This window comes from Haliotis cracherodii, unplaced genomic scaffold (assembly GCF_022045235.1).
Source record: "Haliotis cracherodii isolate W230 unplaced genomic scaffold, xgHalCrac1.p SCAF_11, whole genome shotgun sequence".
NCBI lineage: Eukaryota > Metazoa > Mollusca > Gastropoda > Lepetellida > Haliotidae > Haliotis > Haliotis cracherodii.
The window spans coordinates 34,907,281-34,932,899 of NW_027266266.1; the positions used below are offsets into that span (position 1 = coordinate 34,907,281).

Below are 25,619 nucleotides of genomic sequence, written 5' to 3' on the forward strand. Positions count from 1 at the left end.
TATAGAAACTGATTGCACTTACACAGGTATAGAAACTGATTGCACTTACACAGGTATAGAAACTGATTGCACTTACACAGGTATAGAAACTGATTGCACTTACACAGGTATAGAAACTGAAAGCACTTACACAGGTATAGAAACTGATTGCACTTACACAGGTATAGAAACTGATTGCACTTACACAGGTATAGAAACTGATTACACTTACACAGGTATATAAACTGATTGCACTTACACAGGTATAGAAACTGATTACACTTACACAGGTATAGAAACTGATTGCACTTACACAGGTATAGAAACTGATTGCACTTACACAAGCACAGAAACTGATTGCACTCACACAGGTACAGAATCTGATTGCACTTAAGGGGCATTCACATGGTACAACTAGTTGTATACAATTTGTTGCATGCAACTAGTTGCACGAACTGAAGTTGTATACAACTCAGCATTCACACTGCGGCGAGTTGCAAACAACTCAGATCGCGCGATATCTCAATTTTTAAGACGATGTTTAGATTACGTCATGGCGTCTGCGTATGACTATGATAGCGATGACGATATACTTGAGATTGCCACAGTTGCGTTGCTTGCGGATTGTTCACAAGTTAGAACCAAGAGGTCGTGTTGGGTCAGGCCATGGATTGCTAGGCGAGGGCAATTTGGAGCATACAGCGCTCTTTTGGCGGAGCTCGAAGCCGAGGATACAAAGGCCTTCTCCAATTTTCTTCGCATGAATAAGTCAAGCTTCACCGCTCTCCTAGACCGCGTGTCACCTCTTATTGCCAAAACGGACACCCCCATGCGTGATGCCATTCCACCCGGTGAGAAGTTGACCATTACTCTCCTCTATCTAGCCACCGGTAAGTATACTCATGCGAAAAGACATCTATTGTTTACCCGTGATCAGCTGTTATTGAGGGGCAAGGACACGATGAACAGGCAATACTCCTCACATTGTACAATGGCATAATCGCTTGTTATACATCAACGGAATAAGTGTGTGAGGAGCTTTGAACGAGGGTCTAACTGTGTGCCCGCCCGCCAGCTTTTCGTATATGCTATTGTATCTGTTACGTTACCTAAAGGAAAGATTAGGCCAATCACTACCTCCAACAAACACATTGCTACATCTGAGTATGGGTGAATGAGAATGCTTGATTTTCCACCGTAAGTCTATTATCTTTAATGTATTGCCATAGAAAATAAACGCTCATTTTGAAGATGAATTGTATTTATTTTGTACATGTTCAGGTATATTTCATCAATGTGAAGTGTCTGTTTTGAAATATAAAAACGTTTAGTGCAGACAATTTCTTCTTCGCACAATTGATCACATACAGCTTTATTATTTCAAAATATTTTTCTTATTACATTTTACTCAAGTAATTTATTCAAAACCCACAAACAATTCTTTATTTGACACAAATACATAGGCACTTTAAATTGGCATGTTAACATTTAGAGACACAACCACCATCTTTGGCATTTACATTCTCATTCTGGGTCTGTTACTTAGAATTAATTAATTAGAAATGTTAGTTAGAATTAATGTTGTTTTTATTCTATAAAAAAAATCATTACAAGTTCAGATCATTACATATTTTTATCAATTATTATTCTGAACTGTATATATCAAAGTGATAAAATATTTGACACAAGTGTGTAAATAACCAGATGCCATGAAACAGTTTCATTTACATTTGTTATTGATTCAAAGATGTGAAAATTAGTACATATGTACTAAATGAAGTGGGTATGCAATTGTAAATGATATAATAATTGATTTAATTTTCTTTTTATTGGGTGGTAATGTTATCTCCAAGATTGAGTGATGCTATAATGATAATCTATGAATACATATTTTTATGGGTTTTTTAATTTTCAACAGGAGATAGTTACAAGTCACTGGAGTATCTATACAGAATACCAAGCAACACAATATGTGGATTTATTCCTCATGTCTGCCAAGCGATTTATGACTCATTGAAGGATGATTACCTGAAGGTATTGTTGATATTTTTATTAAAAATTATTTCCTGAAAGCAAAGTTTATTGAAAACAATATAAATAGCATAGGCACCAGTTGACAACCTGGTCTTTTTTGTGTGTACAGTTTCAAGAAAGTGTACTTTAGGTATGGTCTGGACAAACACACCAATATGTACAGAGTCAATGTAAAAATTGTTGCCATGGAAACAGGAATTTAAAAAAAATCCTAATTGACAAATGCACATCATCCCCTAATTAATACATATACAAGGTTTGGTCAAAACTCACGTTTTTCAAATTGTACATCATAAATAACCTCTAAATAACAGTTTCACTTTAGTTTTCTACCTGAGCTTCAAAAATTAATTGTTGTATTTTTATTTTTAATTCTTGTCTCTTTCTGTCATTGGTGACATTTGATAATTCACTAGCTATGTATTTAGCAATCAACAACGCGTCCCTGTTATTCTCTTTTGCTGCCCTTCTTTGCTCGAGTGATTTCAGTGTTTGCAGAACTTGGGTTTGCAAACTGTTATTGTCTGAGCGCCTTGCTTTCTTGATTGGTGTTGAATCTGCCAGGGGCAGAAAAGGTCAGTCTTCTGTATCCATTGGACTTGTCAACAAACTGTCAGAGGCGCTGCTTTGCTCCTGTTCATCTGTATCTTGTCTCTCTGAGCTGTTCTGTAAATTTAAGGTTCCAATGTTAACCATTATTTTTTATTTCCAATTTCAGGTTCCAACCACAGAACAGGAATGGGCAGACATAAGTCAGGGATTCAGTGACAAGTGGCAATTCCCACACTGTATAGGAGCACTGGATGGGAAACACATTGCCATTCGGGCCCCTACAAACTCTGGATCATTGTATTACAATTATAAAAATGTCTTCAGCATTGTTTTATTGGCCCTTGTTGATGCAAATTATAAGTTTATTTATGTTGACATAGGAGCCAATGGAAGAGCCAGTGATGCAGGTATATTTGCAAACTCCTCATTGTATGCAGCTATGGAGAGCAATACTCTGAACGTACCACCCCCTTCCCCACTTGCTGGACGCCAAGAACCTGTGCCCCATGTCATTGTTGGGGATGATGCTTTCCCACTAAAGACATATATCATGAAACCATTTCCCTTTAGGGATACCACAGAGGACAAAAATGTCTTCAATTATCATCTTTCTAGAGCTAGGCGTGTCTCTGAAAATGCATTTGGCATACTCGTTAACAGATTTGGGGTATTTCAAAGAACTATTACTGCTGAACCTGAAAATGGCATTAAGATTGTTATGGCATCTGTGGCTCTTCACAACTTTCTTCGCACAAAATGTGACAATGTATGCACAGAATCAAATAGCACTGATATTGCTGTTGTAAGAGAGAGTAGAGCAATATCACTTGCCCAGCAAGGGGGAAACAGAAACACTGCCAATGCAAGAACTGTTAGAGAGGAATTTGCAGAATATTTTTCTACAAATGGTCAGGTTCAGTGGCAATGGGACTATGTCATCTAAAGTTATATTTCTAATACCCTTTACCTATAGTACCACAAGTACAGATGGAGACAGTTCTTTAATTTCATGGTCATTCATATGTTTCCACTTCAGCAACAGTACAAATAGTACAATCTTTTCATTTGAATGAGTGAGTGAGTATGCTTTTATGCCGATTTTAGCAATATTCCAGCAATATCACACATTGTACCCATGTCGGGAATCGACCCAGGTCTTTGGCGTGACGAGCGAACGCTTTAACCACAAGGCCGCCCTCATTTGAATGAATTTGATCAACAAAATAATGATAATGATAAATATGCCTATTTTCATGACACCAACCATGTTGTTTACTGTGTTCATTTGATGAACCTGCCTCCTGAGGAATGGATCCAGAAGTTGGAACCATTCCCATGTGGAAACATAGACCTCGTCGGTCCCTGCTCCACTCTTCTTGGACAGGGTCTCCTTCCTCAGCTCCTTACCATAGTATGTTCGTAAGGTAGAAATTTTAGTTGGGACTTGATCAACTAGAAGAGACATACATATTGTCATATAAGTACCAAATGCTGGAAACAAGAAAGTGATGGATAGTTGGATTCTTTTACAATGTTTACTGATGGAGTGGATGTAATTCAATATTACATTTAGGGACTGAATTTATTAAGATTAAAATACACAACACAGAGCAGTTTAGGTTTATTACATAAGAACATAAATAAACATGAACTTGAGTTGGAAAATTAGTGTGAACAATGTGATAACATTATAGAAGTGTGTGGAATTAACATAATGATTGATTACACATACATGACAATGTAAGACTATTTGTAAGACTGTTATTTGGAATATGCTCATGTACTTTATGATCATGTCTGAAAATCATCATGGAAATATATGTCTACTTGAAGTAACTGTGATATGAGTTGTTGCTAATACAATTTAAATGATTTTTGTATGTATATATGCAGCTGTACAATATCATTGATTGTTAATATTTCATTGTTGTTAAATATTCAGATAATATATAATTAATCACTGAGCCGGAATATTCCTTATCATTTCATAGAATAACATACTTAAGCGGTCTCTATTCCAACATTAGCATGACATGTATCACTCCAATGGAGCCTCTCGCATGTAGGTCAAATAGTGTAAACAGAAAAGCATGGATCGACATTTAAAAAGGGTTGTAATAACATATATCGGTGACTGCACATAGTATGAAATATGATATAGCTTCTCAAATTCAACATCATTTCAAGCTGAACACGTATTTCTGATTCATTTTATGTTCGCTGAGCTGTCTGAACACGCTCGAAGAGCAGACGTACGTTGTACACACACTATCAATCGCCGAAGTAAGAGCTCAGAGTTCATCACATAAAACAATGAATTAGAAGTATGAAATCGTTATCTGACCCTTCCATGTGTACAAATGTACCACATTAACAATTTCCGCGTAGTCATAATGCCCGAAAACGAGTACAGCTTCTACAAATGCCGTGTGTTACCAGCTGATACTTCGCATATCATGTTCATGAATTCTCACCTGTCATCCCATTACCCATCATCTCTGCAATAGAGATGTAGGCTGCTTGTTGGTGTTCCCGCTTGGAATAAAATGGACTGGATACATTCCACAAGCAATCATGGTACGCATAATAGCCGATAAACCGCTCCGTTTCCACTGTAGACATCTCAACTTTCTTCAAGCGGGACGCTGGGGTCGCCATGATTGTTTACATTTGGAGGTGAAAATATCACATGATTTGGATACGCGTTTTGATTGGCTGCGTACATACAACTTGTCGCATGAAAATAGAGCATGTCCTATTCCGTACAACTCACGTCCAACAAGTTGCATGCGTCAAAAGTTGGACCGACTTGCCCGTTCACACGATGCAATGTGTTGCATGCAACAAATTGTATACAACTAGTTGTACCGTGTGAATGACCCTTTACACAGGTATAGAAACTGATTGCACTCACACAGGTATAGAAACTAATTGCACTTACACAGGTATAGAAACTAATTGCACTTACACAGGAATAGATTTCAATTACACAGGTATAGAAACTGATTGCACTTACACAGGTACAAAAACTGATTGCACTCACACATGTATAGAAACTGATTGCACTTACACAGGTATAGAAACGGATTGCACTTACACAGGTACAGAAACTGATTGCACTCACACAGGTATAGAAACTGATTGCACTTACAGAGGTATAGAAACTGATTGCACTTACACGGGTACATAAACTGATTGCACTCACACAGGTATAGACACTAATTGCACTTACACAGGTATAGAAACTAATTGCACTTACACAGGAATAGATTTCAATTACACAGGTATAGAAACTGATTGCACTTACACAGGTACAAAAACTGATTGCACTCACACATGTATAGAAACTGATTGCACTTACACAGGAAAAGAAACTGATTGCAATCAAACAGGTATAGAAACTGATTGCACTTACACAGGTATAGAAACTGATTGCACTCACACAGGTATAGAAACTGATTGCACTCACACAGGTATAGAAACTGATTGCACTTACACAGGTACAGAAACTGATTGCACTCACACAGGTATAGAAACTAATTGCACTTACACAGGTATAGAAACTAATTGCACTTACACAGGAATAGATTTCAATTACACAGGTATAGAAACTGATTGCACTTACACAGGTATAGAAACTGATTGCACTTAAACAGGTACAGAAATTGATTGCACTCACAGTTAAATAGAAACTGAGTGCACTTACACAGGTATAGAAACTGATTACACTTACACAGGTACAGAAACTGATTGCACTTACACAGGTACAGAAACTGATTGCACTTACACAGGTATAGAAACTGAGTGCACTTACACAGGTATAGAAACTGATTACACTTACACAGGTACAGAAACTGATTGCACTTACACAGGTACAGAAACTGATTGCACTTACACAGGTATAGAAACTGAGTGCACTTAAACAGGTACAGAAAGTGATTGCACTCACAGTTAAATAGAAACTGAGTGCACTTACACAGGTATAGAAACTGATTACACTTACACAGGTACAGAAACTGATTGCACTTACACAGGTACAGAAACTGATTGCACTTACACAGGTATAGAAACTGAGTGCACTTACACAGGTATAGAAACTGATTACACTTACACAGGTATAGAAACTGATTACACTTACACAGGTACAGAAACTGATTGCACTTACACAGGTACAGAAACTGATTGCACTTACACAGGTACAGAAACTGATTGCACTTACACAGGTATAGAAACTGAGTGCACTTACACAGGTATAGAAACTGATTACACTCACAGTTAAATAGAAACTGAGTGCACTCACACTCATGGGACATTCCCTCTCCCTTGTGTTTACATTTTCAAACAAAACCTCATAGGTGTGTTTTATCCTGTCCACATAATTCTGTTAATAATTGAAGCATACATCACAAAGTAAATCTCCAAAGATAATATAGTAGATCAAGAATATGACATGTATTTCAAATTATGAAATGACATTTGATGATATCAATTCACACATAGCGAAAAGGGGAGAATATTCTTTACATCCCATTTTGTTTTTCAACCAGATTGTGGCACACTTGGTTTACAATAGGTGAAACCTACAATTCCTCACCTCGCTCTGTCCAACTCTCGGGTCTCGAGAGTACAAGCGGACATCCCACCGCGCTGCTGCTGACAGGTTCATTTCCTTGGCCTTCTTCAGCAAGACTTCGTGGTTCTCATCCTGGTACTGGTAGGAAAGAGACAGGTGCAGCTGCTTCTTGTTCTCCCCCACCACGATTCCTGCACACACATAACAGGCCACTGACAAGGTACCACACCACAGAGTGGAATGTATAAAGCTCATTATATATCACGTCAATTGGTATTAATAGATCAGTGAACATTTGATTCTCATTCTCAGCTCCCTGAACTGTATACAACCCAAGCTACCTGTTGGCATGGTTAGATATTACAAGTTTGCATAGACATTTCACTCTTTTCCAAAAACGTTATTTATTGAATGCTCAGTGTATGAATATATTTATTGCTAAAACATTCTCAGAAGTAAAACGCTCTCACAATAGTTTCACGTATTGTGTTTCCTGGTTCTTTATTGAGAGTTGGTTAATGTTATTTCTTGCCATGATCAGTAATATTCCAGCCATATGACAGTAGCTGTAATAATAGTAATATGTGCAGTTATATATCACAAAAATAAACCTCTTAAGACAGTTGAAACAAATGTCTCCAGCTGAGCTTTAAAAGAGGAAATAGTGGGAGCAGATTTCAGATTTTCCCGGCAGATTGTTCCCCAGATGCAGGCATCTACCTACTGATCCATAACTAATGTCACCAGTCTCTTGACTTTTACTAGTTTCAAAACCTGAAATATCAAGTCTGGACTAGACAAAACACGCCATGAGGGTATGACAACAAATAATCAGCCAGGTCATACATTGTAACCACATATTACCCTCTGCTCTTACAACAAACATAGGGTACTGGGCAGATTCCGGCCTGGGGTCTCTGCAGCAGCACAACGGAACAAAGCCTTACCAGCCTTTCTGACTTCCTCGGAGAACTGGGTGACAACGTCTTGTAGATACTGGAAGTAGGGCCCACTGACAAACAGGCCTATAAAACTCTTCTGTGCAAAGAAGTCCAGTGTAAGTTTTCCTGGAGCTTTGTTCAGTTTGTCTTCCAGCCGAGACAGACATTTGGTGAGATAGGACACCTTGTTATCTTCAGCCTAACAGAAGTGGACAACAATCACCAACATTAAAGACGATGATAAAAAATAACTGATAAAAGTGACAGGCATGTACTCTTTTTTCTGAGACAAAATTAACTGTACACTGTTCTATGTTTGTTGTTGAACACACACATACTGAAGCTATATGTAGGCGGCCTGGAAATAATCAAGCCTGGACCAGACAATCCAGAAATTCCAGTCATTCATATTACCATGATTATGAGGAATGTCCAACAGATATAATGATATCATGTATCTCCTCTTTTGACAAGCACAGGTTACCATGGTTTCTGTGGGTTTTGTCATCACCTATACACAGTACCTTGAAGATGTTGGTGAGGCAAATTATCACATACCTTGAACATGTTGGTGAGGGCTACATAAGGCAAGTTATCACAATCCTTGAACATGTTGGTGAGGGTTACATAAGGCAAGTTATCACATACCTTGAACATGTTGGTGAGGGTTACATAAGGCAAGTTATCACATACCTTGAACATGTTGGTGAGGGCTACATAAGGCAAGTTATCACATACCTTGAACATGTTGGTGAGGGTTACATAAGGCAAGTTATCACATACCTTGAACATGTTGGTGAGGGCTACATAAGGCAAGTTATCACATACCTTGAACATGTTGGTGAGGGTTACATAAGGCAAGTTATCACATACCTTGAACATGTTGGTGAGGGTTACATAAGGCAAGTTATCACATACCTTGAACATGTTGGTGAGGGCTACATAAGGCAAGTTATCACATACCTTGAACATGTTGGTGAGGGTTACATAAGGCAAGTTATCACATACCTTGAACATGTTGGTGAGGGCTACATAAGGCAAGTTATCACATACCTTGAACATGTTGGTGAGGGTTACATAAGGCAAGTTATCACATACCTTGAACATGTTGGTGAGGGCTACATAAGGCAAGTTATCACATACCTTGAACATGTTGGTGAGGGTTATATGAGGGAAGTAGGCAAGCGCTCCATTCCATCCTGTTGTAGAAAGGGACTTCTCCCAGAAGTTGGAGAGCTCATGCTGCAGCAGACCGACGGGGCACAGATAGAGGACATACTCTCGGGGAATATTCTGGTCCAGAGTAACATCATTCACGTGAGACAATAACCTGTACAAGGAATGCAAAACGTGATGACAGACATATTTATTCTTGGATAGAAATGTAACTACATGTATGAACTTTAACACCATGGTCACTAAGAAGATACATTTGTAGTTCAAATAAAATAGATACATCACTCTTTACAACACAATCAGTGAGATCAAGTATAAATATGCTTAGATACTATATACTGCAAACAAGACCAAAAGCATTTCAAGATTTGAGACTTAAAATGCCATCAACAAGTACAGACGTATGGCGAAAAGGAGTGAAAAGGGGTCATGTTTCACATTCCTAGGGAAAATTTAGCTATGACCTAAGTCTTCATTTGTCTTCATGTATGTAAAAACACACATAATACTTCCTCATCAAAAGGGCCAAAAGTTGAAAAATATAAAGATCAATGTGATTTAACCATATTAACCTACATGACTGTTTGTTATCTAACGCTGCACTCAGCAATATTCCAGTTAAATTATGGCAGTCTGTAAATAATCAAGTCTGGACCAGACAATCTAGTGACTGACATCATTAGCAATAATCTCTACAATTGGGACACCTGTGTATTCAGATAAATGGATTACATTGCTCCATACCCTCACTGAATCAGTGAAGTTACATCCATGTTGGCAGACTCAGCAGAATATACATGTAATCCAACACACAAAGCAAAGGAGTACTTGAGATTACATAGTGGCTACATCTCTCACTTAGAGCGCTGCCCTCATACTTAAAAGAGGGCTTGTTCTACTGAATCAATACATCCAAGCTTTCAGGAAGAAACACACACACACATGGACAAGTCATCTACGGACTCCTAAATTTGTAACTTTTACACTGACCATCACTTTCAGACTTAACACTTAATGCTTGCCATAAGAAGCGACTAACGGGATCGGGTGGTCAGGCTCGCTGACATACTTGATGCTATCAACTATCAACAGTCTCTTGGAATTCATCAAAACAGTGTCTTACCATACTCGTTTGGAGTTGTTTCAGTTCAGGTAATTCACAATCAATTTCTTTGTTTCACACCGAAATAAATTAATTTATACACAGAAACTTGATAAATTTATCAGGTCTTGGTTAAGTATTTCATTGCGGTGACTATATGATTAAAATCTGAAATTCTGTCCTGATATATGTACATGTTATTGACTACTGTAACACAGGAAAAACGTGCAAATGATAACAGGCATTCATGTGATAATTCCCTTCAGACACAAGCCAGGAAAACTTCCGTGCAGTGAACTCACCAGTCTGACGCCAGCTGCACTCCCCGGTCCCCTGTTGCTGCAAGGGCCTTTTCCCTGAACATAGATACATGTAGAAATGACCAGGGATTTATCTGTGATGGCACAGCATGCACCAGGTCATCACAAGTGTTAAGGGTATAAAGTCTCAAATTGGAACTTCCCAATTCATGTCACAATAGTCCTGACAGTTTCATTTTAACAACTTCAGTTTTTCAAAGGTGACTTGTAGTTTATAAGGACAATTCCCCACATCTTGTATCAAAAGGTAGATAGAATTACAAAATACAAGTGGCTATATCATGCATATCATATATATTTTAGTTTCAATGTTTGCTTGATTTCAAAATCTACTTTTCAACAATAGGCACATACATAGTCCACTGTTAGGAGAAGGTTTGGGGGATGAGATCCTCCAGAGAAGTAATACTCTAACAATTGTTGTTTATTATATAGAGTTTTTTTTGTGATAGTAAGCATTCATGAGAAATTTCCTCTCCCAATCATTACTTAATGTTCATTCATTTCCAATGTGTACAATTTCCTCTGTTTACTTTAATATAAAAAACATAAGCCCTTTTTTGAATGCTCCTATAATAAAGTACTAAGAAAACAAACCCTCCAGTCACATTATGCGCATGTTATTGTTGGGTGTGAGGAATTGTCCGGACCCATATTCGCCTGCTATCCATGATAACAGGACCACCAATAAACAATTTAAAGAGAAAAAGGCTTCAGTGCTTAATTCTACAGTACTGCTTTGAATGCAATGCTTACCTACCTGAAACATTCAGAAGACATAGACCTTGAAACATGTACAAATGATGTAAAATATTACATATTACATTTTGGACAATTCACTTGCCACGGGTACTTGGATCAGTTGGAAGTGTTAGATATAGCACACAGGAATACATGATGTTAATGATGACATGGCCAGGCATTAATCCAGTGAGTGCTTCTGGCAGGCACATGGGGAAAAAACCCAGCACAAAGCAATACATTAGTCCTATACACATTAATATGAATTGGGAAATATTTAATACCAGTTTGCTGCAGACTTGGGGCCAAATATCCACCTCTGAGCACTGCTGGGCAGGACTAAATAAACCCCTGATATCTGTTATATATACTGTCAGGGTTTAATGCATATGTCTTAGAATCAGTGAACTGTTCCCTTAAACTATCATCTTTTAAACATGGTTGCATCATATAAAAAGACTCACATTTAGGGCTTTAGTATACAATGGTATACGACACTAGATTACATTTATTTTTAACCACTGTATTATTACATTGAGACTTAAGTCCTTAAGGGATGTCAGTTACACACAGACATAATATATATGATCAGGATAAACAAATATAGATGGCATTCAGAAGAAGAACTATTATGAACTTTCATCATAATTTCTTGTTTCAGTCTTTCAGAGAAACAATTTGAATGTCATCAGTCAGAAGATTTTTTAATTTTCTTTTTAAAAAATCCTTTAATATTCCACGTCCAGTGGTAGTCAAATTCTCTTTTCCAGTATTTTACTCATCAAGGAAAACATTTATGTAGGGAGGCTCTTTCCCAGGTAGATTGTACACATTGTTTATTTGGTTACACAACTGTTTATTTAGTTACATAATTGTACGAAAAACAGGATAAAAAGACCTCACCCACCCGCACTTTATAAGAATATTTTCAAAAAACCATTGCCTGAGAATCATTTTTTTTAAAAAAAATTAAGCCTAATATATTTACTGGTTCTTGGATCTTATGAAATATCGTGGTGGGCATTGAAGATTGGGAAAGAAAATCTCCTTAAGCGGATCTTCTCAAACTGTTGCCTTGTGTACAGCGCTCGACGTTCATCTTGTAGCATATTGCATGCATGTTTGGGCAGTCAGCACATCCGTTCATTCAACAGAAGAAGAAATTTAAAATGTTTATCAATATATTTGGGCCACTTCTAAATTTTAGGGATTGACGGATCTATTAAACAAATTTCCTAACCTACCCTTTCACTGGCGACTTTTGGATGTGTTCAGCGCCAATATAATATCCCTAATTAACTGCATTCTTGTGCATGATAATGACAATTAATGAACCAAAAAAATAATATATGTATATTACCGTATTCGACGTAATAAGCGCTCCGCTCTATTAAGCGCCCACGGGAATATTTGCTAATATATTGGCCAGTGAACATTCCCAATTAGCACCCTTTCCAATTGATCAATGTATACAAGACTTATTTTTTCGCGTATAATACACACTCGTGTGTGATATGCACCCTCAATTATGGGGAATTAAATTCTGGAAAAATATATTTGTCGTACATAAACATTTCAGGCTGTCACCATAAACCACGAAATTTTGAGAGCGCCCTGGGCGCTTATTACGTTGAATACGGTAGTTCCCATTTATAACCATTTTAGCCACTTTAATTATCAAAAAAATAAAATAAAAAATATATAAAAAATAAAAGTGATTTCATAAACTTGTAGAATTTTCCTATTCGGAATATTCTATAAGTAATACGTTACCACTGTTATACCGAGGCTGTTGTCTCCCACAACTGCTGCTATAGCGAAATCTACCATAGAGATCTCAATTACCTCATGCAGCACGTGCGTAGCCACCTAGCTGCCATGTGACACCCTTCACTCTTGTCTCTTGCGAGAGCATGTGCTCAGGGGACGGACGGGCGGGCAGCAGCCCAGTGGTAACGTATTACTTATAGAATATTCCGAATAGGAAAATTCTACAAATTACATTAAGTAATACGTTACCACTGTTATACCGAGGCTGACTACCACAGTAGGCGGTGGGGAGCACATACAACCCGAATCCTGACTGCTAGCGTTCCTTCCAACCAGCGGAAGTAAACATCAAGGCGGAAGCACTCGATGCGCATGCACCTAGCTAGGCGTTACCCTATAGGAATACCAAAGCACTGTCAAGCGCATACCGTAAGGCTCAATCGTCATTGCCAAAACGATTGGTGACTCCAAACGGCCCCACTGGATAGGTATTTCATCGCCGCAGCGGATGAGAACACTGTATCCGCGTGAGCTTAATCTTAGATCAGGTTAAACAGTCGAAAGAGGGAAATTAATTTCATTCAGACCGTATATCCCAGAGCAAGCCTACTAAATGTATGCATTAGGCGCGTGACCTAATTCCAGTATTCGTAAGCATGTATCACAAGGTTGGTGTACACGACAGACAATTAAATGCATAATTGTCAAAATACAAATAAGGACAAAACATACAAAAAGCCGCCTCACCTGTGGTGTGAGTGCGCTGGTTTGCAGGACCCCCACTCCTGTACCCACGGCGTGGGAACATTGGAGACGACCCAGACTGACCACCGTGAAAGGACTGACAACTGCAGAGTTTGGAATTGCGCTGGACACAACCCCTAGATGACCGCTTGTGCCGCGATCAGCGGCCCAAGACGGTGCACCCCCTCAACATCTTCATCAGAAACCTTTCTGAGGTAATGATTGGCAAAAACCGAGTCAGAACGCCAGTAACAACCTCGTAATATTCTGTGAACAGAGATATTCGAGTGTAGCGCCCTGATCTCATGCGGGTTTGACCACGCTACCGGTAACCCCCGAGACCGTTACGCCAGATTGATGACAGAACGAAGCCACAACGCAATCGAGTTGCGAGTTATGTCAACCGTGCGATTGCGGTTACACCATATGAACAGACGGTCACGCCCTTGTCTACGTTCATTCGAAGCCTTAAGATAATACTTAAGGGCCCTAACCGGACACAGCGCTCTGTCTGTTTGAGTTATCTTACAGTGAATTCTCTCTCCGTTTGCCCGATTCTCTTGTTCTTGGCGACGAAGCCCATGAGCAGGCCCAGATGGACTGCTCCTTTGTCACCTCAGACGCTCGGTGACAACATCCACTCGTGCAGATTGAACTGCCCTGCGTTTGGATGAAGCTGACGGGTGTGAGGGTGGATCAGCAGATCCGGTCTCACAGGCAGTGGAAGTGGCGACTGCGTGACCTGGGTCAGCAAGTCGGGGTACCACGATCTGTTCGGCCACATGGGCGCGATCAGTAACATTTGACAGCGAACTCCTCAGAGCCGGCTTAGAATGTGTCGTATCAACGCTTTCAGCGGGTAAGCATAAGCGTCCAAGCCCGTCCAGTATAACGCGAGAGCATCGTGATCGATGGCCCTCGGGTCCGGGACTGGTGATACAAACAATGGGAGTTGATTGTTGAACCGCGTTGCGAACAGGTCGACCATCGGACGACCCAAACGTTCGCACAGCAACTGAAACACTACTGGGTTCAGCATCCACTCCGTGGGGCTCGGATCCTGAGGCCTCGATAGAGCGTTGGCCAGTACGTTCCGCACACCTGGGATGTGACAGGCGCGTATCTGGCACGGGACACTGTCCACCAGAGCGTAAAACTTGAACGTGAGATGGAGTAGAGAGTGACTGTGGGTTCCCCCCATTTTGTTCACATAGGACACTACTGTCGTGTTGTCGGTCGCCAGCATGAGCCGGGCGTCGCCGAGACGATGCTTCCAGTGATTGACTGCGTTGATCACTGCCTTGAACTCGAGACAATTGATGTGAAGACCTAGTTCGTCTACGCACCACAGCCCCGAGCTCACCTCCCCCTCTAGATGGGCGCACCAGCCCACTAGAGAGGCGTCAGGTTCAACGTGGCCCGGTAGGGCCGCATAGAGACTCCTGATAAGACATTGTAAGGGACCGTCCACCACTCCAGATGCGGTCGGAGCCGATCCGGGAGGACGACGGTCACACTGTTCACCTCCGTTGCTAACAACTGGATTAAAAACCGTTGCAGCGGGCGGAGTTGGAGACGACCCCGTTCGGTGCAGTCCTGGGCTGATACAAGTAGCCTTAACAGCTGTTCCCAAAAGTGAACAGTCTGTTGCACTGCTAAGACTTTGGCAAACATCTCCTGAATCTTGTGCCACCGATCTGGGGGGACAAAGAGGCGATGGGACACCGTGTTGAACCGACCTCCGATGAACTGCAAGTTCTGAGAAGGGGTTAACTCGCTCTTGGGGAGATTGATAATCCACCCCAATTGCTCCAAGAGCCGACATGCGAAAACGAGATGACGTGACAGGGTGTCCGTCATTCGATTTGCTACTGGTGGCGCACGGACCCCCAAACGCTCCACATGGGCTTCCGCGGAAGGACCAGCCTCGGGAAAGGCAAGGTCATGTACCGGGAAAGACCCTTTTCTCCACGACGGTGGAGGTAATGGGAGACCCCGACCGGAGGCAGCCACGAAGGCCTTCTCAAAAGAAGGCTTAATCCCGCGCAGCAAGGTTGATGCCCGGAAAGCCTTGTCGGATGTCTCGTCGTACACCTCGGACGAACCCACGGAACCGTGGATTCCCCGCGGTATCGGCAGGGGCTTGGGCATGTCCTAGAAGAGGTCATAAACCATGGCCACGCGGTCCTTAACCGATAGCGGAAGCAACGGTTCGGGGGAAGGACCGGTAACCACAGCAGCCACCGCCGTACCGGTGGACCCCCCGTCTGAACCCGCGGACGGAACAGCCAGCGGCCTATCTTGCGATAAGGCCGCCAGCTTGGAGTCCACAAGTTTCCACAACAATGCGGCGACGGAATCCCCAGACAGCCCGAGGGCTGCAAAGGGATCCGCCGCAGCCGAGGAGGTGGTACCCGCACGGGGACCCCGAGCGGACGAACCGGCCACCACAGGGGTGGAGACGGACTGGACGTTCAGTCGTTAACGCTCAAACTATGCAGGCCCCAGACCTTCGCACAGGGTGCACCAGGTGTCCCCGCAAGGAACCCTGCGCCACTGGCAACAATCATGGGAATCCCGGGACAACACTGCGCAACTCCGAGGAGCAGGGGTAGAGGGGGTGGAGGCTGGGGACAATTCCATGTCAGACATTGTTTGTATTCTATAAACAAAGAACAAACCATGGTTACAACGCACGCACCACAATGAATCACAAACGAGCATTTTCACAAGAAAATAAACGAGCAATGTGAACATATAACATACACATATAACTATTATATAGAGAAATAAGTGATGTTAACCCCCAAAACATACAAGAACAGGGGCAACGTAAAACACAATGTGCATACGCGAACCCCGCAAGTATATAGAAAAAAGGGCGGGAAAATTATAACCATGCGTAGCTACCGCAACGCCCCATAAAAGCACAGTTTATTAGAGAATAAACTATAATAAATATCACCAAATATTCAAGGAACGCTTCAGCAGTAGGTGTACAAGTCTTGCTACGCAGACAAAGGAGACAAGAGTGAAGGGTGTCACATGGCAGCTAGGTGGCTACGCACGTGCTGCATGAGGTAATTGAGATCTCTGTGGTAGATTTCACAATAGCAGCAGTTGTGGGAGACAACAGCCTCGGTATAACAGTGGTAACGTATTACTTAATGTAATTAGCGTTTGCTATAAAATGCGCCACCGCAGGCTATATTTAGTAAACAAATATTTAAAACTCTCAACACCGCTGGGCGTATTCATTGACAATGTGTATAGAGATGATAGATCACTGGGAGGAGCTTATGCATACTTGATTACCCCTGACATCACAGAGCATTGTTTCGCCGGAGTGACTGGCAACAAAATACTACAAATATTAGGGTATTGTCACATGTTTGAAAAGTTTCTGGTACTGTATTCTAAAGGTAGGCCGAATAATATGTAGTGGACATCCAGTGAGTTCTTTTTAAGGACGTACTTTGCTCAGCACTAACAAGCATTAAAATTTGATTAAATACCTCTCTGGTCAACCTTATGAAAGTGATTTTCTTTCTCTAAAATTCCACTGGGGTTGCGTAGCATTTTTTTTGGAAGATGTAAGCGGTCGCATTATTATTTTAGAGGCGTATTAAATGATTCATTTCAAGATTTACAGTATACCAATTGGGTGACATCTATCAGACCTCATATGTATGATGTTATCCAATTCTTATCTGCCTGAAGTCATCATTACTATCTTAATATTCTTAAACATTACAGTTGGACTATACTGTATGGTATGGACATATGACAGAATAAGTGTAAAGGATCCTATTTGCCATTCTAATGTCAGTATACAAGATACAATCCACATCGCGCGATCACGGCACCCCGGCACTTTTCACGAAAGTGTGCCCACTCATATGTAAGTATCCCATTCATAAACCCGGAAGTAGTCTGTAACAACACTCAATACAGTCTGACATTTGTCACGATTTCGTGAGTCACTAACTTTTCATGTTAGAATCACCGAACAATCTCGATAACAACTTGTCAAAGAAATGTCATTCACTAAAAAACATCAAATTCAATAAAATACTTACGCCCTTTGTTTTGTAAAACCCATTTGTATCAGGGTATCGAGAGACGGTCGATCTTTCTGAGTTTTCTGGTGATCATTTCTCAAAATACGAGGAGGAAGAGCAGAAGCCATTTTGACATACAAAACATTGATTATAGTATGCTTACAACTTACTGACACTCTGTACATCTAGGTTAAGACTACAAAGACAGTTCTAAATATACGTAAAGACATAATGAAAAATATCATATCATATTATATGAATAATAGATAACTTAAGCATAATGCCTTTTGAATTGATAATGTCTGAAAATAATTCATTAACAGTCTATAATTGATAGTAGTTGTCTAAGATCTATTACCTACTAGTTAACACACAAGCTCCATCTCAGCCCGTGCTACTTTCGCATTTTATTATTGAATCATGGAGCGGCCGAATTATCGCTGCTAGGAGCTTTAGACAAGAACGATAATTCAAGTGTACCGGAACTTTATAGTTCCGGAACATACCGAATGGCTTCTTGCAAGTTACGGAAAGGAGCGAGCGGTGACGAATGTTTTATAACAAGTATTGCGATTGGTTGAAAGAGCACAGGGAGCCATTTTCAAAACAGTTTATCAACAAAAACGTGTAAGAAACATGTTGTCAGATCATTCTTCGTCATATAGTTGTTTTTAACCAGCGCATATACATAGATGAACTTTGAATGTGAGTTACATATACTTAACGCGTTTAAAAACATAGCCTAACGGTCAGCCCCAATAGCCTGCGCCTATAAACAAGAAAATTGGAAACTGAAATTCTGATTCAGTGATTGTTTTGACGTGACCATATAGACCTACTATGATATAGCCTCGGCTAATCTGGGCCAAAGTTATGAAGACAGTTATCAGTGGTTATTTCACTGATACATGATCATGATGATAGTATTGATACATTAAGTTTTGATATGACTATTGTATACCCATTGTATCGTAGGTTGGCATATCAAATGATACATAATTTTCAGTGCATGCAGTAGTGTTTGGCACCATGATTAGCAGATAATGATCATGTTTGTTCATTTTCCTCTAATAATTATCTTCAGACCAATAACATTTTTTGTACATTAAACTTTCAACCATGTATTCAGTATCATGATACAAATATACTATGACATGGCTATATTATAGACGTGTCAGGAACCATATGTTCCAGTCTTGACATGGGGGTCGCAGACTGGCGAAATGTGGCACACTTCACAGGCTTGGTGGGGAACATTGATTATCTATGCATAAATCATTGGAACAATCAGCATGATCAGTTGAACATTGTTAATTTACTTTTTAGAGAAATCATGGACAGGAAACAGACCAAAGTGAAAGTGGTGATTCGTGTTCGTCCGTCTTTAAAAGAAGATGCTAAGATGTGTGTGAGTGCAGGTACAGACTCGGTGGAAATATTCAACCATAGAAACATCAAAGAGAACATCAAATATGAGTAAGTTTGTTTTTACTATCAAACATTGAGTCAGCTCTCATGATAAGCATGGGACTTGAGATCTTTTCTGCCACTGAATCTCCACAGGGTGTAACATGGTAAAGGTAAAAGCAGGCTCATGAAGTTTAGGAGGTCATTTATCATTGATGTGAATACATTGTACAAACATGATTATTGATGTTTATTGGCATATAATTTTTTTATTTGAAGTTTACAGGATAGATTGGACTAGATGTGGGTCAGATGACCGAGAAATTGATGTTCATGAGTGTATGAACAACACAAATTTGAAATGAAGTAAACACTGACAGACTACTTCCTCACTCCTAGGGGATCCCTTGGAATTCCCTAGCCCCAATACATACAGAAACATTTTTTTCCAATCCTTTAGATCCTGTAATTTTCAACTCAGCGTTTTAGTATACACTGAGAAAAGTCTGAGAGTTTTCTGCATGATCGTTCATTAAAATCCTCACTACGACAGATTCCAGTGAATAACACAAAGAAATACACTTCTAAACCGTCAGAGTATCAACTGGATCCGTGTCTAGGCTGACAGTGATGGTCTACAGCAATCTATGAATTTATCTTTAACACATCTTTAATCACCTTTCAATAATCAGATAATTGATCAATGATGACTAAAACAGGTTCATTAACAACTTCTCAAATCTCTGCTGTTACGTATATCATGTTGGTCATTTTGACATCTTGTACTTGATGTAAGCAGCGTTAGAAATTGGCACTAGTCCTGTGGTCCTGTAGTCCTTGCCAAACTGCCCAATAGTTAAGGTATCATAAGGACTAGTAGACTGGCATTTTATAATGGTTTGGTTTTACGTTATCATTATAAGGACTAGTGGACTAAAAATGTTAATTTCTACCCCTGGTATGTGTATTATGATGCGCTGTCATTGTAACTGAGTTACTGAGGTAGTTCTTAACAGACTTTTCTAATCTAATGGTGATATTATTTGAATACATGCGTTGTGTCTGATGTTTCTGAAGAGCAAGTTGTGCATACATGTGCTCATGTCACCTTTCTTTTTGAGGAATTATTTTATTCCGCGATACAGCAGGTTCTTGCATGGCTGTCAGTGAAAATATGAAGTCACACATACTCAATAAAACTGTGTATACAGCGGTAGAAACTAACAGTTTCAGTCCACTAGTCCTTATAATGATAGCATATAGCAAAACCTTTAAAAATGTCAAAATTCTATATATCTAGGCCTATTCATAATACCAGCCTAGTTCGGCAAGTGTGGAAACAGGACTTTTATAGTCAGTTAACTCACTTGCTATCGGGAAGATGATTTATCCTTATGCTTATGGTGGTTTGTTTTGTTTTGTTTGTTTCCAGTTTTTCCAGTGTATACGATTCATCCAGCTCCCAACAGCTCATATACAATGAATGCATAAAGAATCTACTCCATCGCAGCTTGGATGGGGAGAATGTTTCAATATTTGCATATGGTCCAACAGGGGCAGGTAACTCAGTTTGATCTCAAACATGTACTAAAGTACTCATGGAAATGAAAAAAACCCTGTTTTGCTGGATTTAATAATTGACACAAAGCATTATGTAGATGTAAATACGAAATAACAAAACAACTGGGAAAGTACTAGTCTGGATTTGCTAGTTTTATCTCAGTGCTCAATGCAAAATACTTTACAGGAGGTAATTTGTAGGCACTTTCAACATTCAAAAATAAAACTAAGTCCAAATTGACATGGCAGAAACAGGCTATAGGCATTATGCAAATTAGCCTGGACAAAAATTATCAAAACAACTATAAAAATAACAGCTATGTTTATGTACATAATAACAATGACATGTAAGTTGTTGTTTGAGAAGGGAATATGTTACTTTTACGTTCTGATATTTTGACAGTGATTCACTATCCCACAATGCCATTCACAAATCACTAACCACTGACAAATCACATGCACATGGGTTTCAAGCACCTGTTTTCACCTGTCGTCAAGGTGTCATACTGTAGGTCATGGACATTCACCTTGATCTACTAACACCTGATTATGCTCAGTTTCACAATAGTCGGTTTTGTTCATATTTTTACACACTTTTACATGTAAAAAGACATAAAAACCCTTTATAGGCTGTATTTGTGCAAAGGCCCAATTAGTACTGATTGAGTTGTTTCAATATTTATATATTTTGTATATTAACTGCATTTATTTAAAATCTGAGATCGAAAAAACAGGGTTTTTTCATTTCCGTGAGTGCTTTAGTAATGGTCATGATGCCGTCTGTGACTTTACCTACTGTTCCCCTAAGCTTGTGGTGGTTTACATCATTTGAATTCTTAGGAGTAAAATCAACTGAATGTGATGTCAAAGTGAGTGAGTAAGGATGGTTTTACGCCGCTTTTAGAAATAGTCCAGCAATATCATGGATGGGGACACCAGAAATAGGCTGCAAACATTGTACCCATGTCAGGAATTGAATCCAGGTCTTCAGGGTGACGAGCAAACGATTTAACCAGTAGGCTGCCTGACCACCCTGATGTCAATGGATATATTAAGGTAACACTATGTGATGTTTTTGCACTGGTAATCATAGCAATGTGACATAAGGTATTCTGACGATCAACTGCATAACAGTTGCTAACATTCCTATTGGTTAAATCAGTTGTTCAGTGCTGTGGTCAAACCTATGGGGGGTCCTTAGGTCTTCTATTTTTTTTTAATCTGGGCACCCCTGTATCTCAACTTTTAACATCAAGGTTATCATGGTTGTGACAAGGACTCACAGATTTCCATGCTTAAGTTTAAATAATACCGGGTGTATTATATTTTAATGATTATCCAAATGTGTAAAAAAATATTCTTCAGTAACAATGTTTCAAAAAAATGTTTATTTAAAAGTTTGTTTTATTTATGTGTGAGCTATACATCAAGATGTAGGGGATGGGGTGGTATGGGTACTTTGAATACTTTATGCTAATCAAAGCTGCTAATAAACATATGAATGGTAATGCAGCAGATGATAAACTGCAACTGACATGACTGACTGTGTGTGTTTCAGGTAAAACCTACACAATGCTTGGTTCTCCAGCAGATCCCGGTGTTATCCCCCGAGTTATCAATGGTCTCTTCCAGACTATTGACAGGAAGACCAAGGACATGGGTGCACAACCCCACTCATACAAGTTTGAGGTTGCCTTCTCTTATCTGGAGATTTATAATGAAAAGGTAAAAGAGTTGTTTGAATGTTAGTCCTCGGTTTTTGGGAGAGTCCAAAAGTTCATTGACAGCCAATGTTACTATAGCTAGGATTAATGTGTGCAATCTACAGACAGATCTTTGTCCCAGGTCAGCAGTTGATGATGTGGCAAGTCTACATTCCCAAATTGGAATTTCACATATCTATGTTCATTAGAGCAAATATCACTTCTCACGCACCATTGTATTGTTGCCACCATCTGGACAGCATAGTTGATGTCATTTGAATCTTATTGTGACGTAAGGTCGAAATGACGTCATACAAGAAACTATCTCATAGCTGAAGATTGTGGACGTCATTCCACAAATTGTGATTTTTCTAGGACAGCATGTTTCTAAAGGGGGGCTTTTGAGAAATAATGGGTAATAAAGAAATTATTACACTAACACATGTGTCATACTGATTTTACAAAACTTGTATCAGAATCCATGTACTACACACATTCGGGAAATACAAGAATTCTGACACTCATTTCATAAATCAGTATGACACACATACTCGTATAATAATCTCTCTGAATAATGTAATTGACTTGACATTGAATGAATATCAGGACAAATACCAAGACAGTATCTTTAATACATGTAAACTAAGTGTATCAATATTGCATTAAATGCATGGTCATATTACATGTGAATTTGACAAATATGTTACAAAAAGTTGCAGATTATCTCACTGGGCAATTATATTTCAGAGCTTGCATGTCACATACATTTCTGGTAATCCATATTATTTGAACCAATCCGAAGCTGTAGTTTGTGTGACAGGCTATTGATTGTAAGAAACACTGGTAGTACTTGAGGAAGAGCTCAGGCAACCCCCCACTCCCTTTTCATTCCCACTTGGGTCAATAAACTTTGTAATGAAAATGTATTGATCCATGCTGAATAAATACCATAAAACAACAGAAATTTTTCAACTTATCCCGCATTAATCCTTCATGCATATACTGTTGTTTTCTGACAGAAAATCGAACTGTGTGAGATCAAGCTGCTAAAGAAAAGTTGTTCCAACAGTAGAAGTAGCACACTTGCACAATCGTCATGTGACCCGGAAGCCATGACATCGCATCAAAGCACATTACTGCTTTGTCACCTCCATGAACGGGCGTACCGCTGTATCCCTTATGGAAATAAAGCTGCTGCTGTATTACGTGTTTCTACATTCTTTGTTTGCTGCTATATTCTCTTCTGTTTATGATTTGTACCCTTTGTGGTCTTCCCATACCTCTTTTGTACCATTTTATCGCTGGTTTGTTGCCCAGTCACGGTAATTTACAGGCATAATGTTGAATTCGTCACATACTTTTGTGTCTTATCTTCTGAATTCTTTTATTTGCCTTTGGTAAGCCACGTTTTACCTCACGTTTGTGTGTTTAAAGCTATACTTTTCACTATCTTTTGCATAATGGTTTTCTCACAAGTTTAAAACAAAAGTTTGATTGAGTTACATTATGCCCCCTGTTTCCCGCTGTGTGCTTGCCGCATTGTTACCACTGTTATACCGAGGCTGTTGTCTCCCACAACTGCTCTTATAGCGAAATCTACCACAGAGATCTCAATTACCTCATGCAGCACGTGCGTAGCCACCTGAGCTGCCATGTGACACCCTTCACTCTTGTCTCTTGCGAGAGCAAGTGCTCGGGGGACAGGCGGACGGGCGGGCGGGCATCAGCCAAGTTGTAACGTATTACTTATAGAATATTCGGAATAGGAAAATTCTATAAATTACATTAAGTAATACGTTACCACTGTTATACCGAGGCTGATTACCACAGTAGGCGGTGGGGAGCGCTACAACCCAAACCTGACTGCTTGATGTTCCTTTTCCGACCAGCGGAAGTAAACATCAAGGCGGAAGCACTCGATGCGCATGCTCCCAGCTTGGCGTTACCCTATAGGAATACCAAACGACCTAACTGGATGGGTATTTCATTGCCGCAGCAGATGAGAACACAGTACCCGTGTGAGCTGAATCTTAGATCAGTCCGGAAGAGGGAAATTAATTTCATCTGGACCGTAGATCCCAAGAGCAAGCCTATTTAAAGTATGCGTTAGGCGCGTGACCTAATTCCAGTATTTGTAAGCATGCCAGAATTTATGCCTCATTATACTCAGTGCCGAGGAAACAAATCTGGTTGGGGCCTCTAACCTTCTGTGCCTTGATTGTACGTCGCTCTGTACTCTCACAGCGCAGTACTTTCCCTTGTCACCATGCTCCTTCAACTCTTACTTATGAGTATCTAGGAAATGTATCTCATCGTGTTCGTCGATACCCTGACATCGTGTTCATTGATAACTCGAAGACTCCCTCTCTCATCAAGAGCAACACCCTTTTGCGGTCTACTACGCCTCCCATGCCATCAACTTTATCAACAACATTGTACTCCCTTCTCCGGTGACGGGACCTGCTTCTACGTCTCCCCTGCCTTCACAGATGCATTTTCCCCACACCAACATCAGCTCCTGTGCATCAGCGTCGAAATGCTGCTTCCCAAGGAGGCCATAGATGTTGTGCACAGCCCGGTTCAGACTCCGGGATTTTCTTCCCCGTGTTTCTGGTCCCCAAGATGGGCTCCACCAAACTGTGCATGATCCACAACCTCTCCTTTTCAATCGGCATTACCTTACTTCCTGATGACGACGCTGAGGCTCATTCACGAGAAAGCCCTGGCAGACGCTCATGCCAGGTTGGACAAGGTGGCTCCCACCGAGTGGCAGCTACATCCAAAAGTCTTCGCCATGATCTGCCGAACGAGTGAATCCCAAAACAGTGATCTGTTCACCACATCTCAGATATGCCAGTTGTTGACTTACACCTCACGGATGCCAGATTCGGCAGCAGTGGCAGTCAACACTCTCAGAGTTCCCTGGGAAGGATTAAGCGCATACAATCCACCTCAG

General features: G+C 40.2%; 3 protein-coding genes and 1 pseudogene across 5 annotated transcripts in view; 2 read left to right on the forward strand and 2 right to left on the reverse strand.

Moving 5' to 3' along the window:
* The window catches only part of LOC139455699 (ubiquitin-associated and SH3 domain-containing protein B-like), a 29,358-nt gene extending 11,237 nt beyond the window's left edge, over nt 1–18,121 (reverse strand). The window contains exons 1-5 of one of the 2 annotated variants that reach the window (XM_071237250.1): nt 18,012–18,121; nt 10,660–10,713; nt 9,223–9,409; nt 8,086–8,278; nt 7,160–7,329 (exon numbers count right to left, since the gene is read on the reverse strand). In XM_071237250.1, the coding sequence (XP_071093351.1) occupies nt 7,160–7,329; nt 8,086–8,278; nt 9,223–9,409; nt 10,660–10,713; nt 18,012–18,121 (714 nt within the window). Of the gene's footprint in view, nt 1–7,159; nt 7,330–8,085; nt 8,279–8,637; nt 8,651–9,222; nt 9,410–10,659; nt 10,714–18,011 lie in introns of those variants that run through there. The other variant, XM_071237251.1, reaches the window with a different exon arrangement.
* Nucleotides 416–2,049, forward strand: LOC139455702 (uncharacterized). Its single transcript, XM_071237252.1, has 2 exons — nt 416–869; nt 1,898–2,049. Exons 1-2 carry the CDS (start codon nt 416–418, stop codon nt 2,047–2,049), a joined length of 606 nt encoding a protein of 201 aa, XP_071093353.1.
* LOC139455700 (uncharacterized) lies at nt 2,335–5,223 on the reverse strand (annotated as a pseudogene).
* A 422-nt stretch (nt 18,122–18,543) lies between the features above and the next one.
* The window catches only part of LOC139456428 (kinesin-like protein KIF22), a 30,349-nt gene continuing 23,273 nt past the window's right edge, over nt 18,544–25,619 (forward strand). Inside the window, exons 1-4 of one of the 2 annotated variants that reach the window (XM_071238134.1) lie at nt 18,544–18,620; nt 19,320–19,469; nt 20,833–20,960; nt 22,519–22,685. In XM_071238134.1, the coding sequence (XP_071094235.1) occupies nt 18,544–18,620; nt 19,320–19,469; nt 20,833–20,960; nt 22,519–22,685 (522 nt within the window). Of the gene's footprint in view, nt 18,699–19,319; nt 19,470–20,832; nt 20,961–22,518; nt 22,686–25,619 lie in introns of both variants that reach the window. The other variant, XM_071238135.1, reaches the window with a different exon arrangement.

What these genes read in the sequence shown, in the direction of transcription:
- LOC139455702 (XM_071237252.1), top strand. Translation starts at nt 416, where the DNA reads ATGCAACTAGTTGCACGAACTGAAGTTGTATACAACTCAGCATTCACA. An exon ending in TCTCCTCTATCTAGCCACCG is followed by an intron (nt 870 to 1,897) that starts GTAAGTATACTC and finishes AATTTTCAACAG; the next exon opens with GAGATAGTTACAAGTCACTG.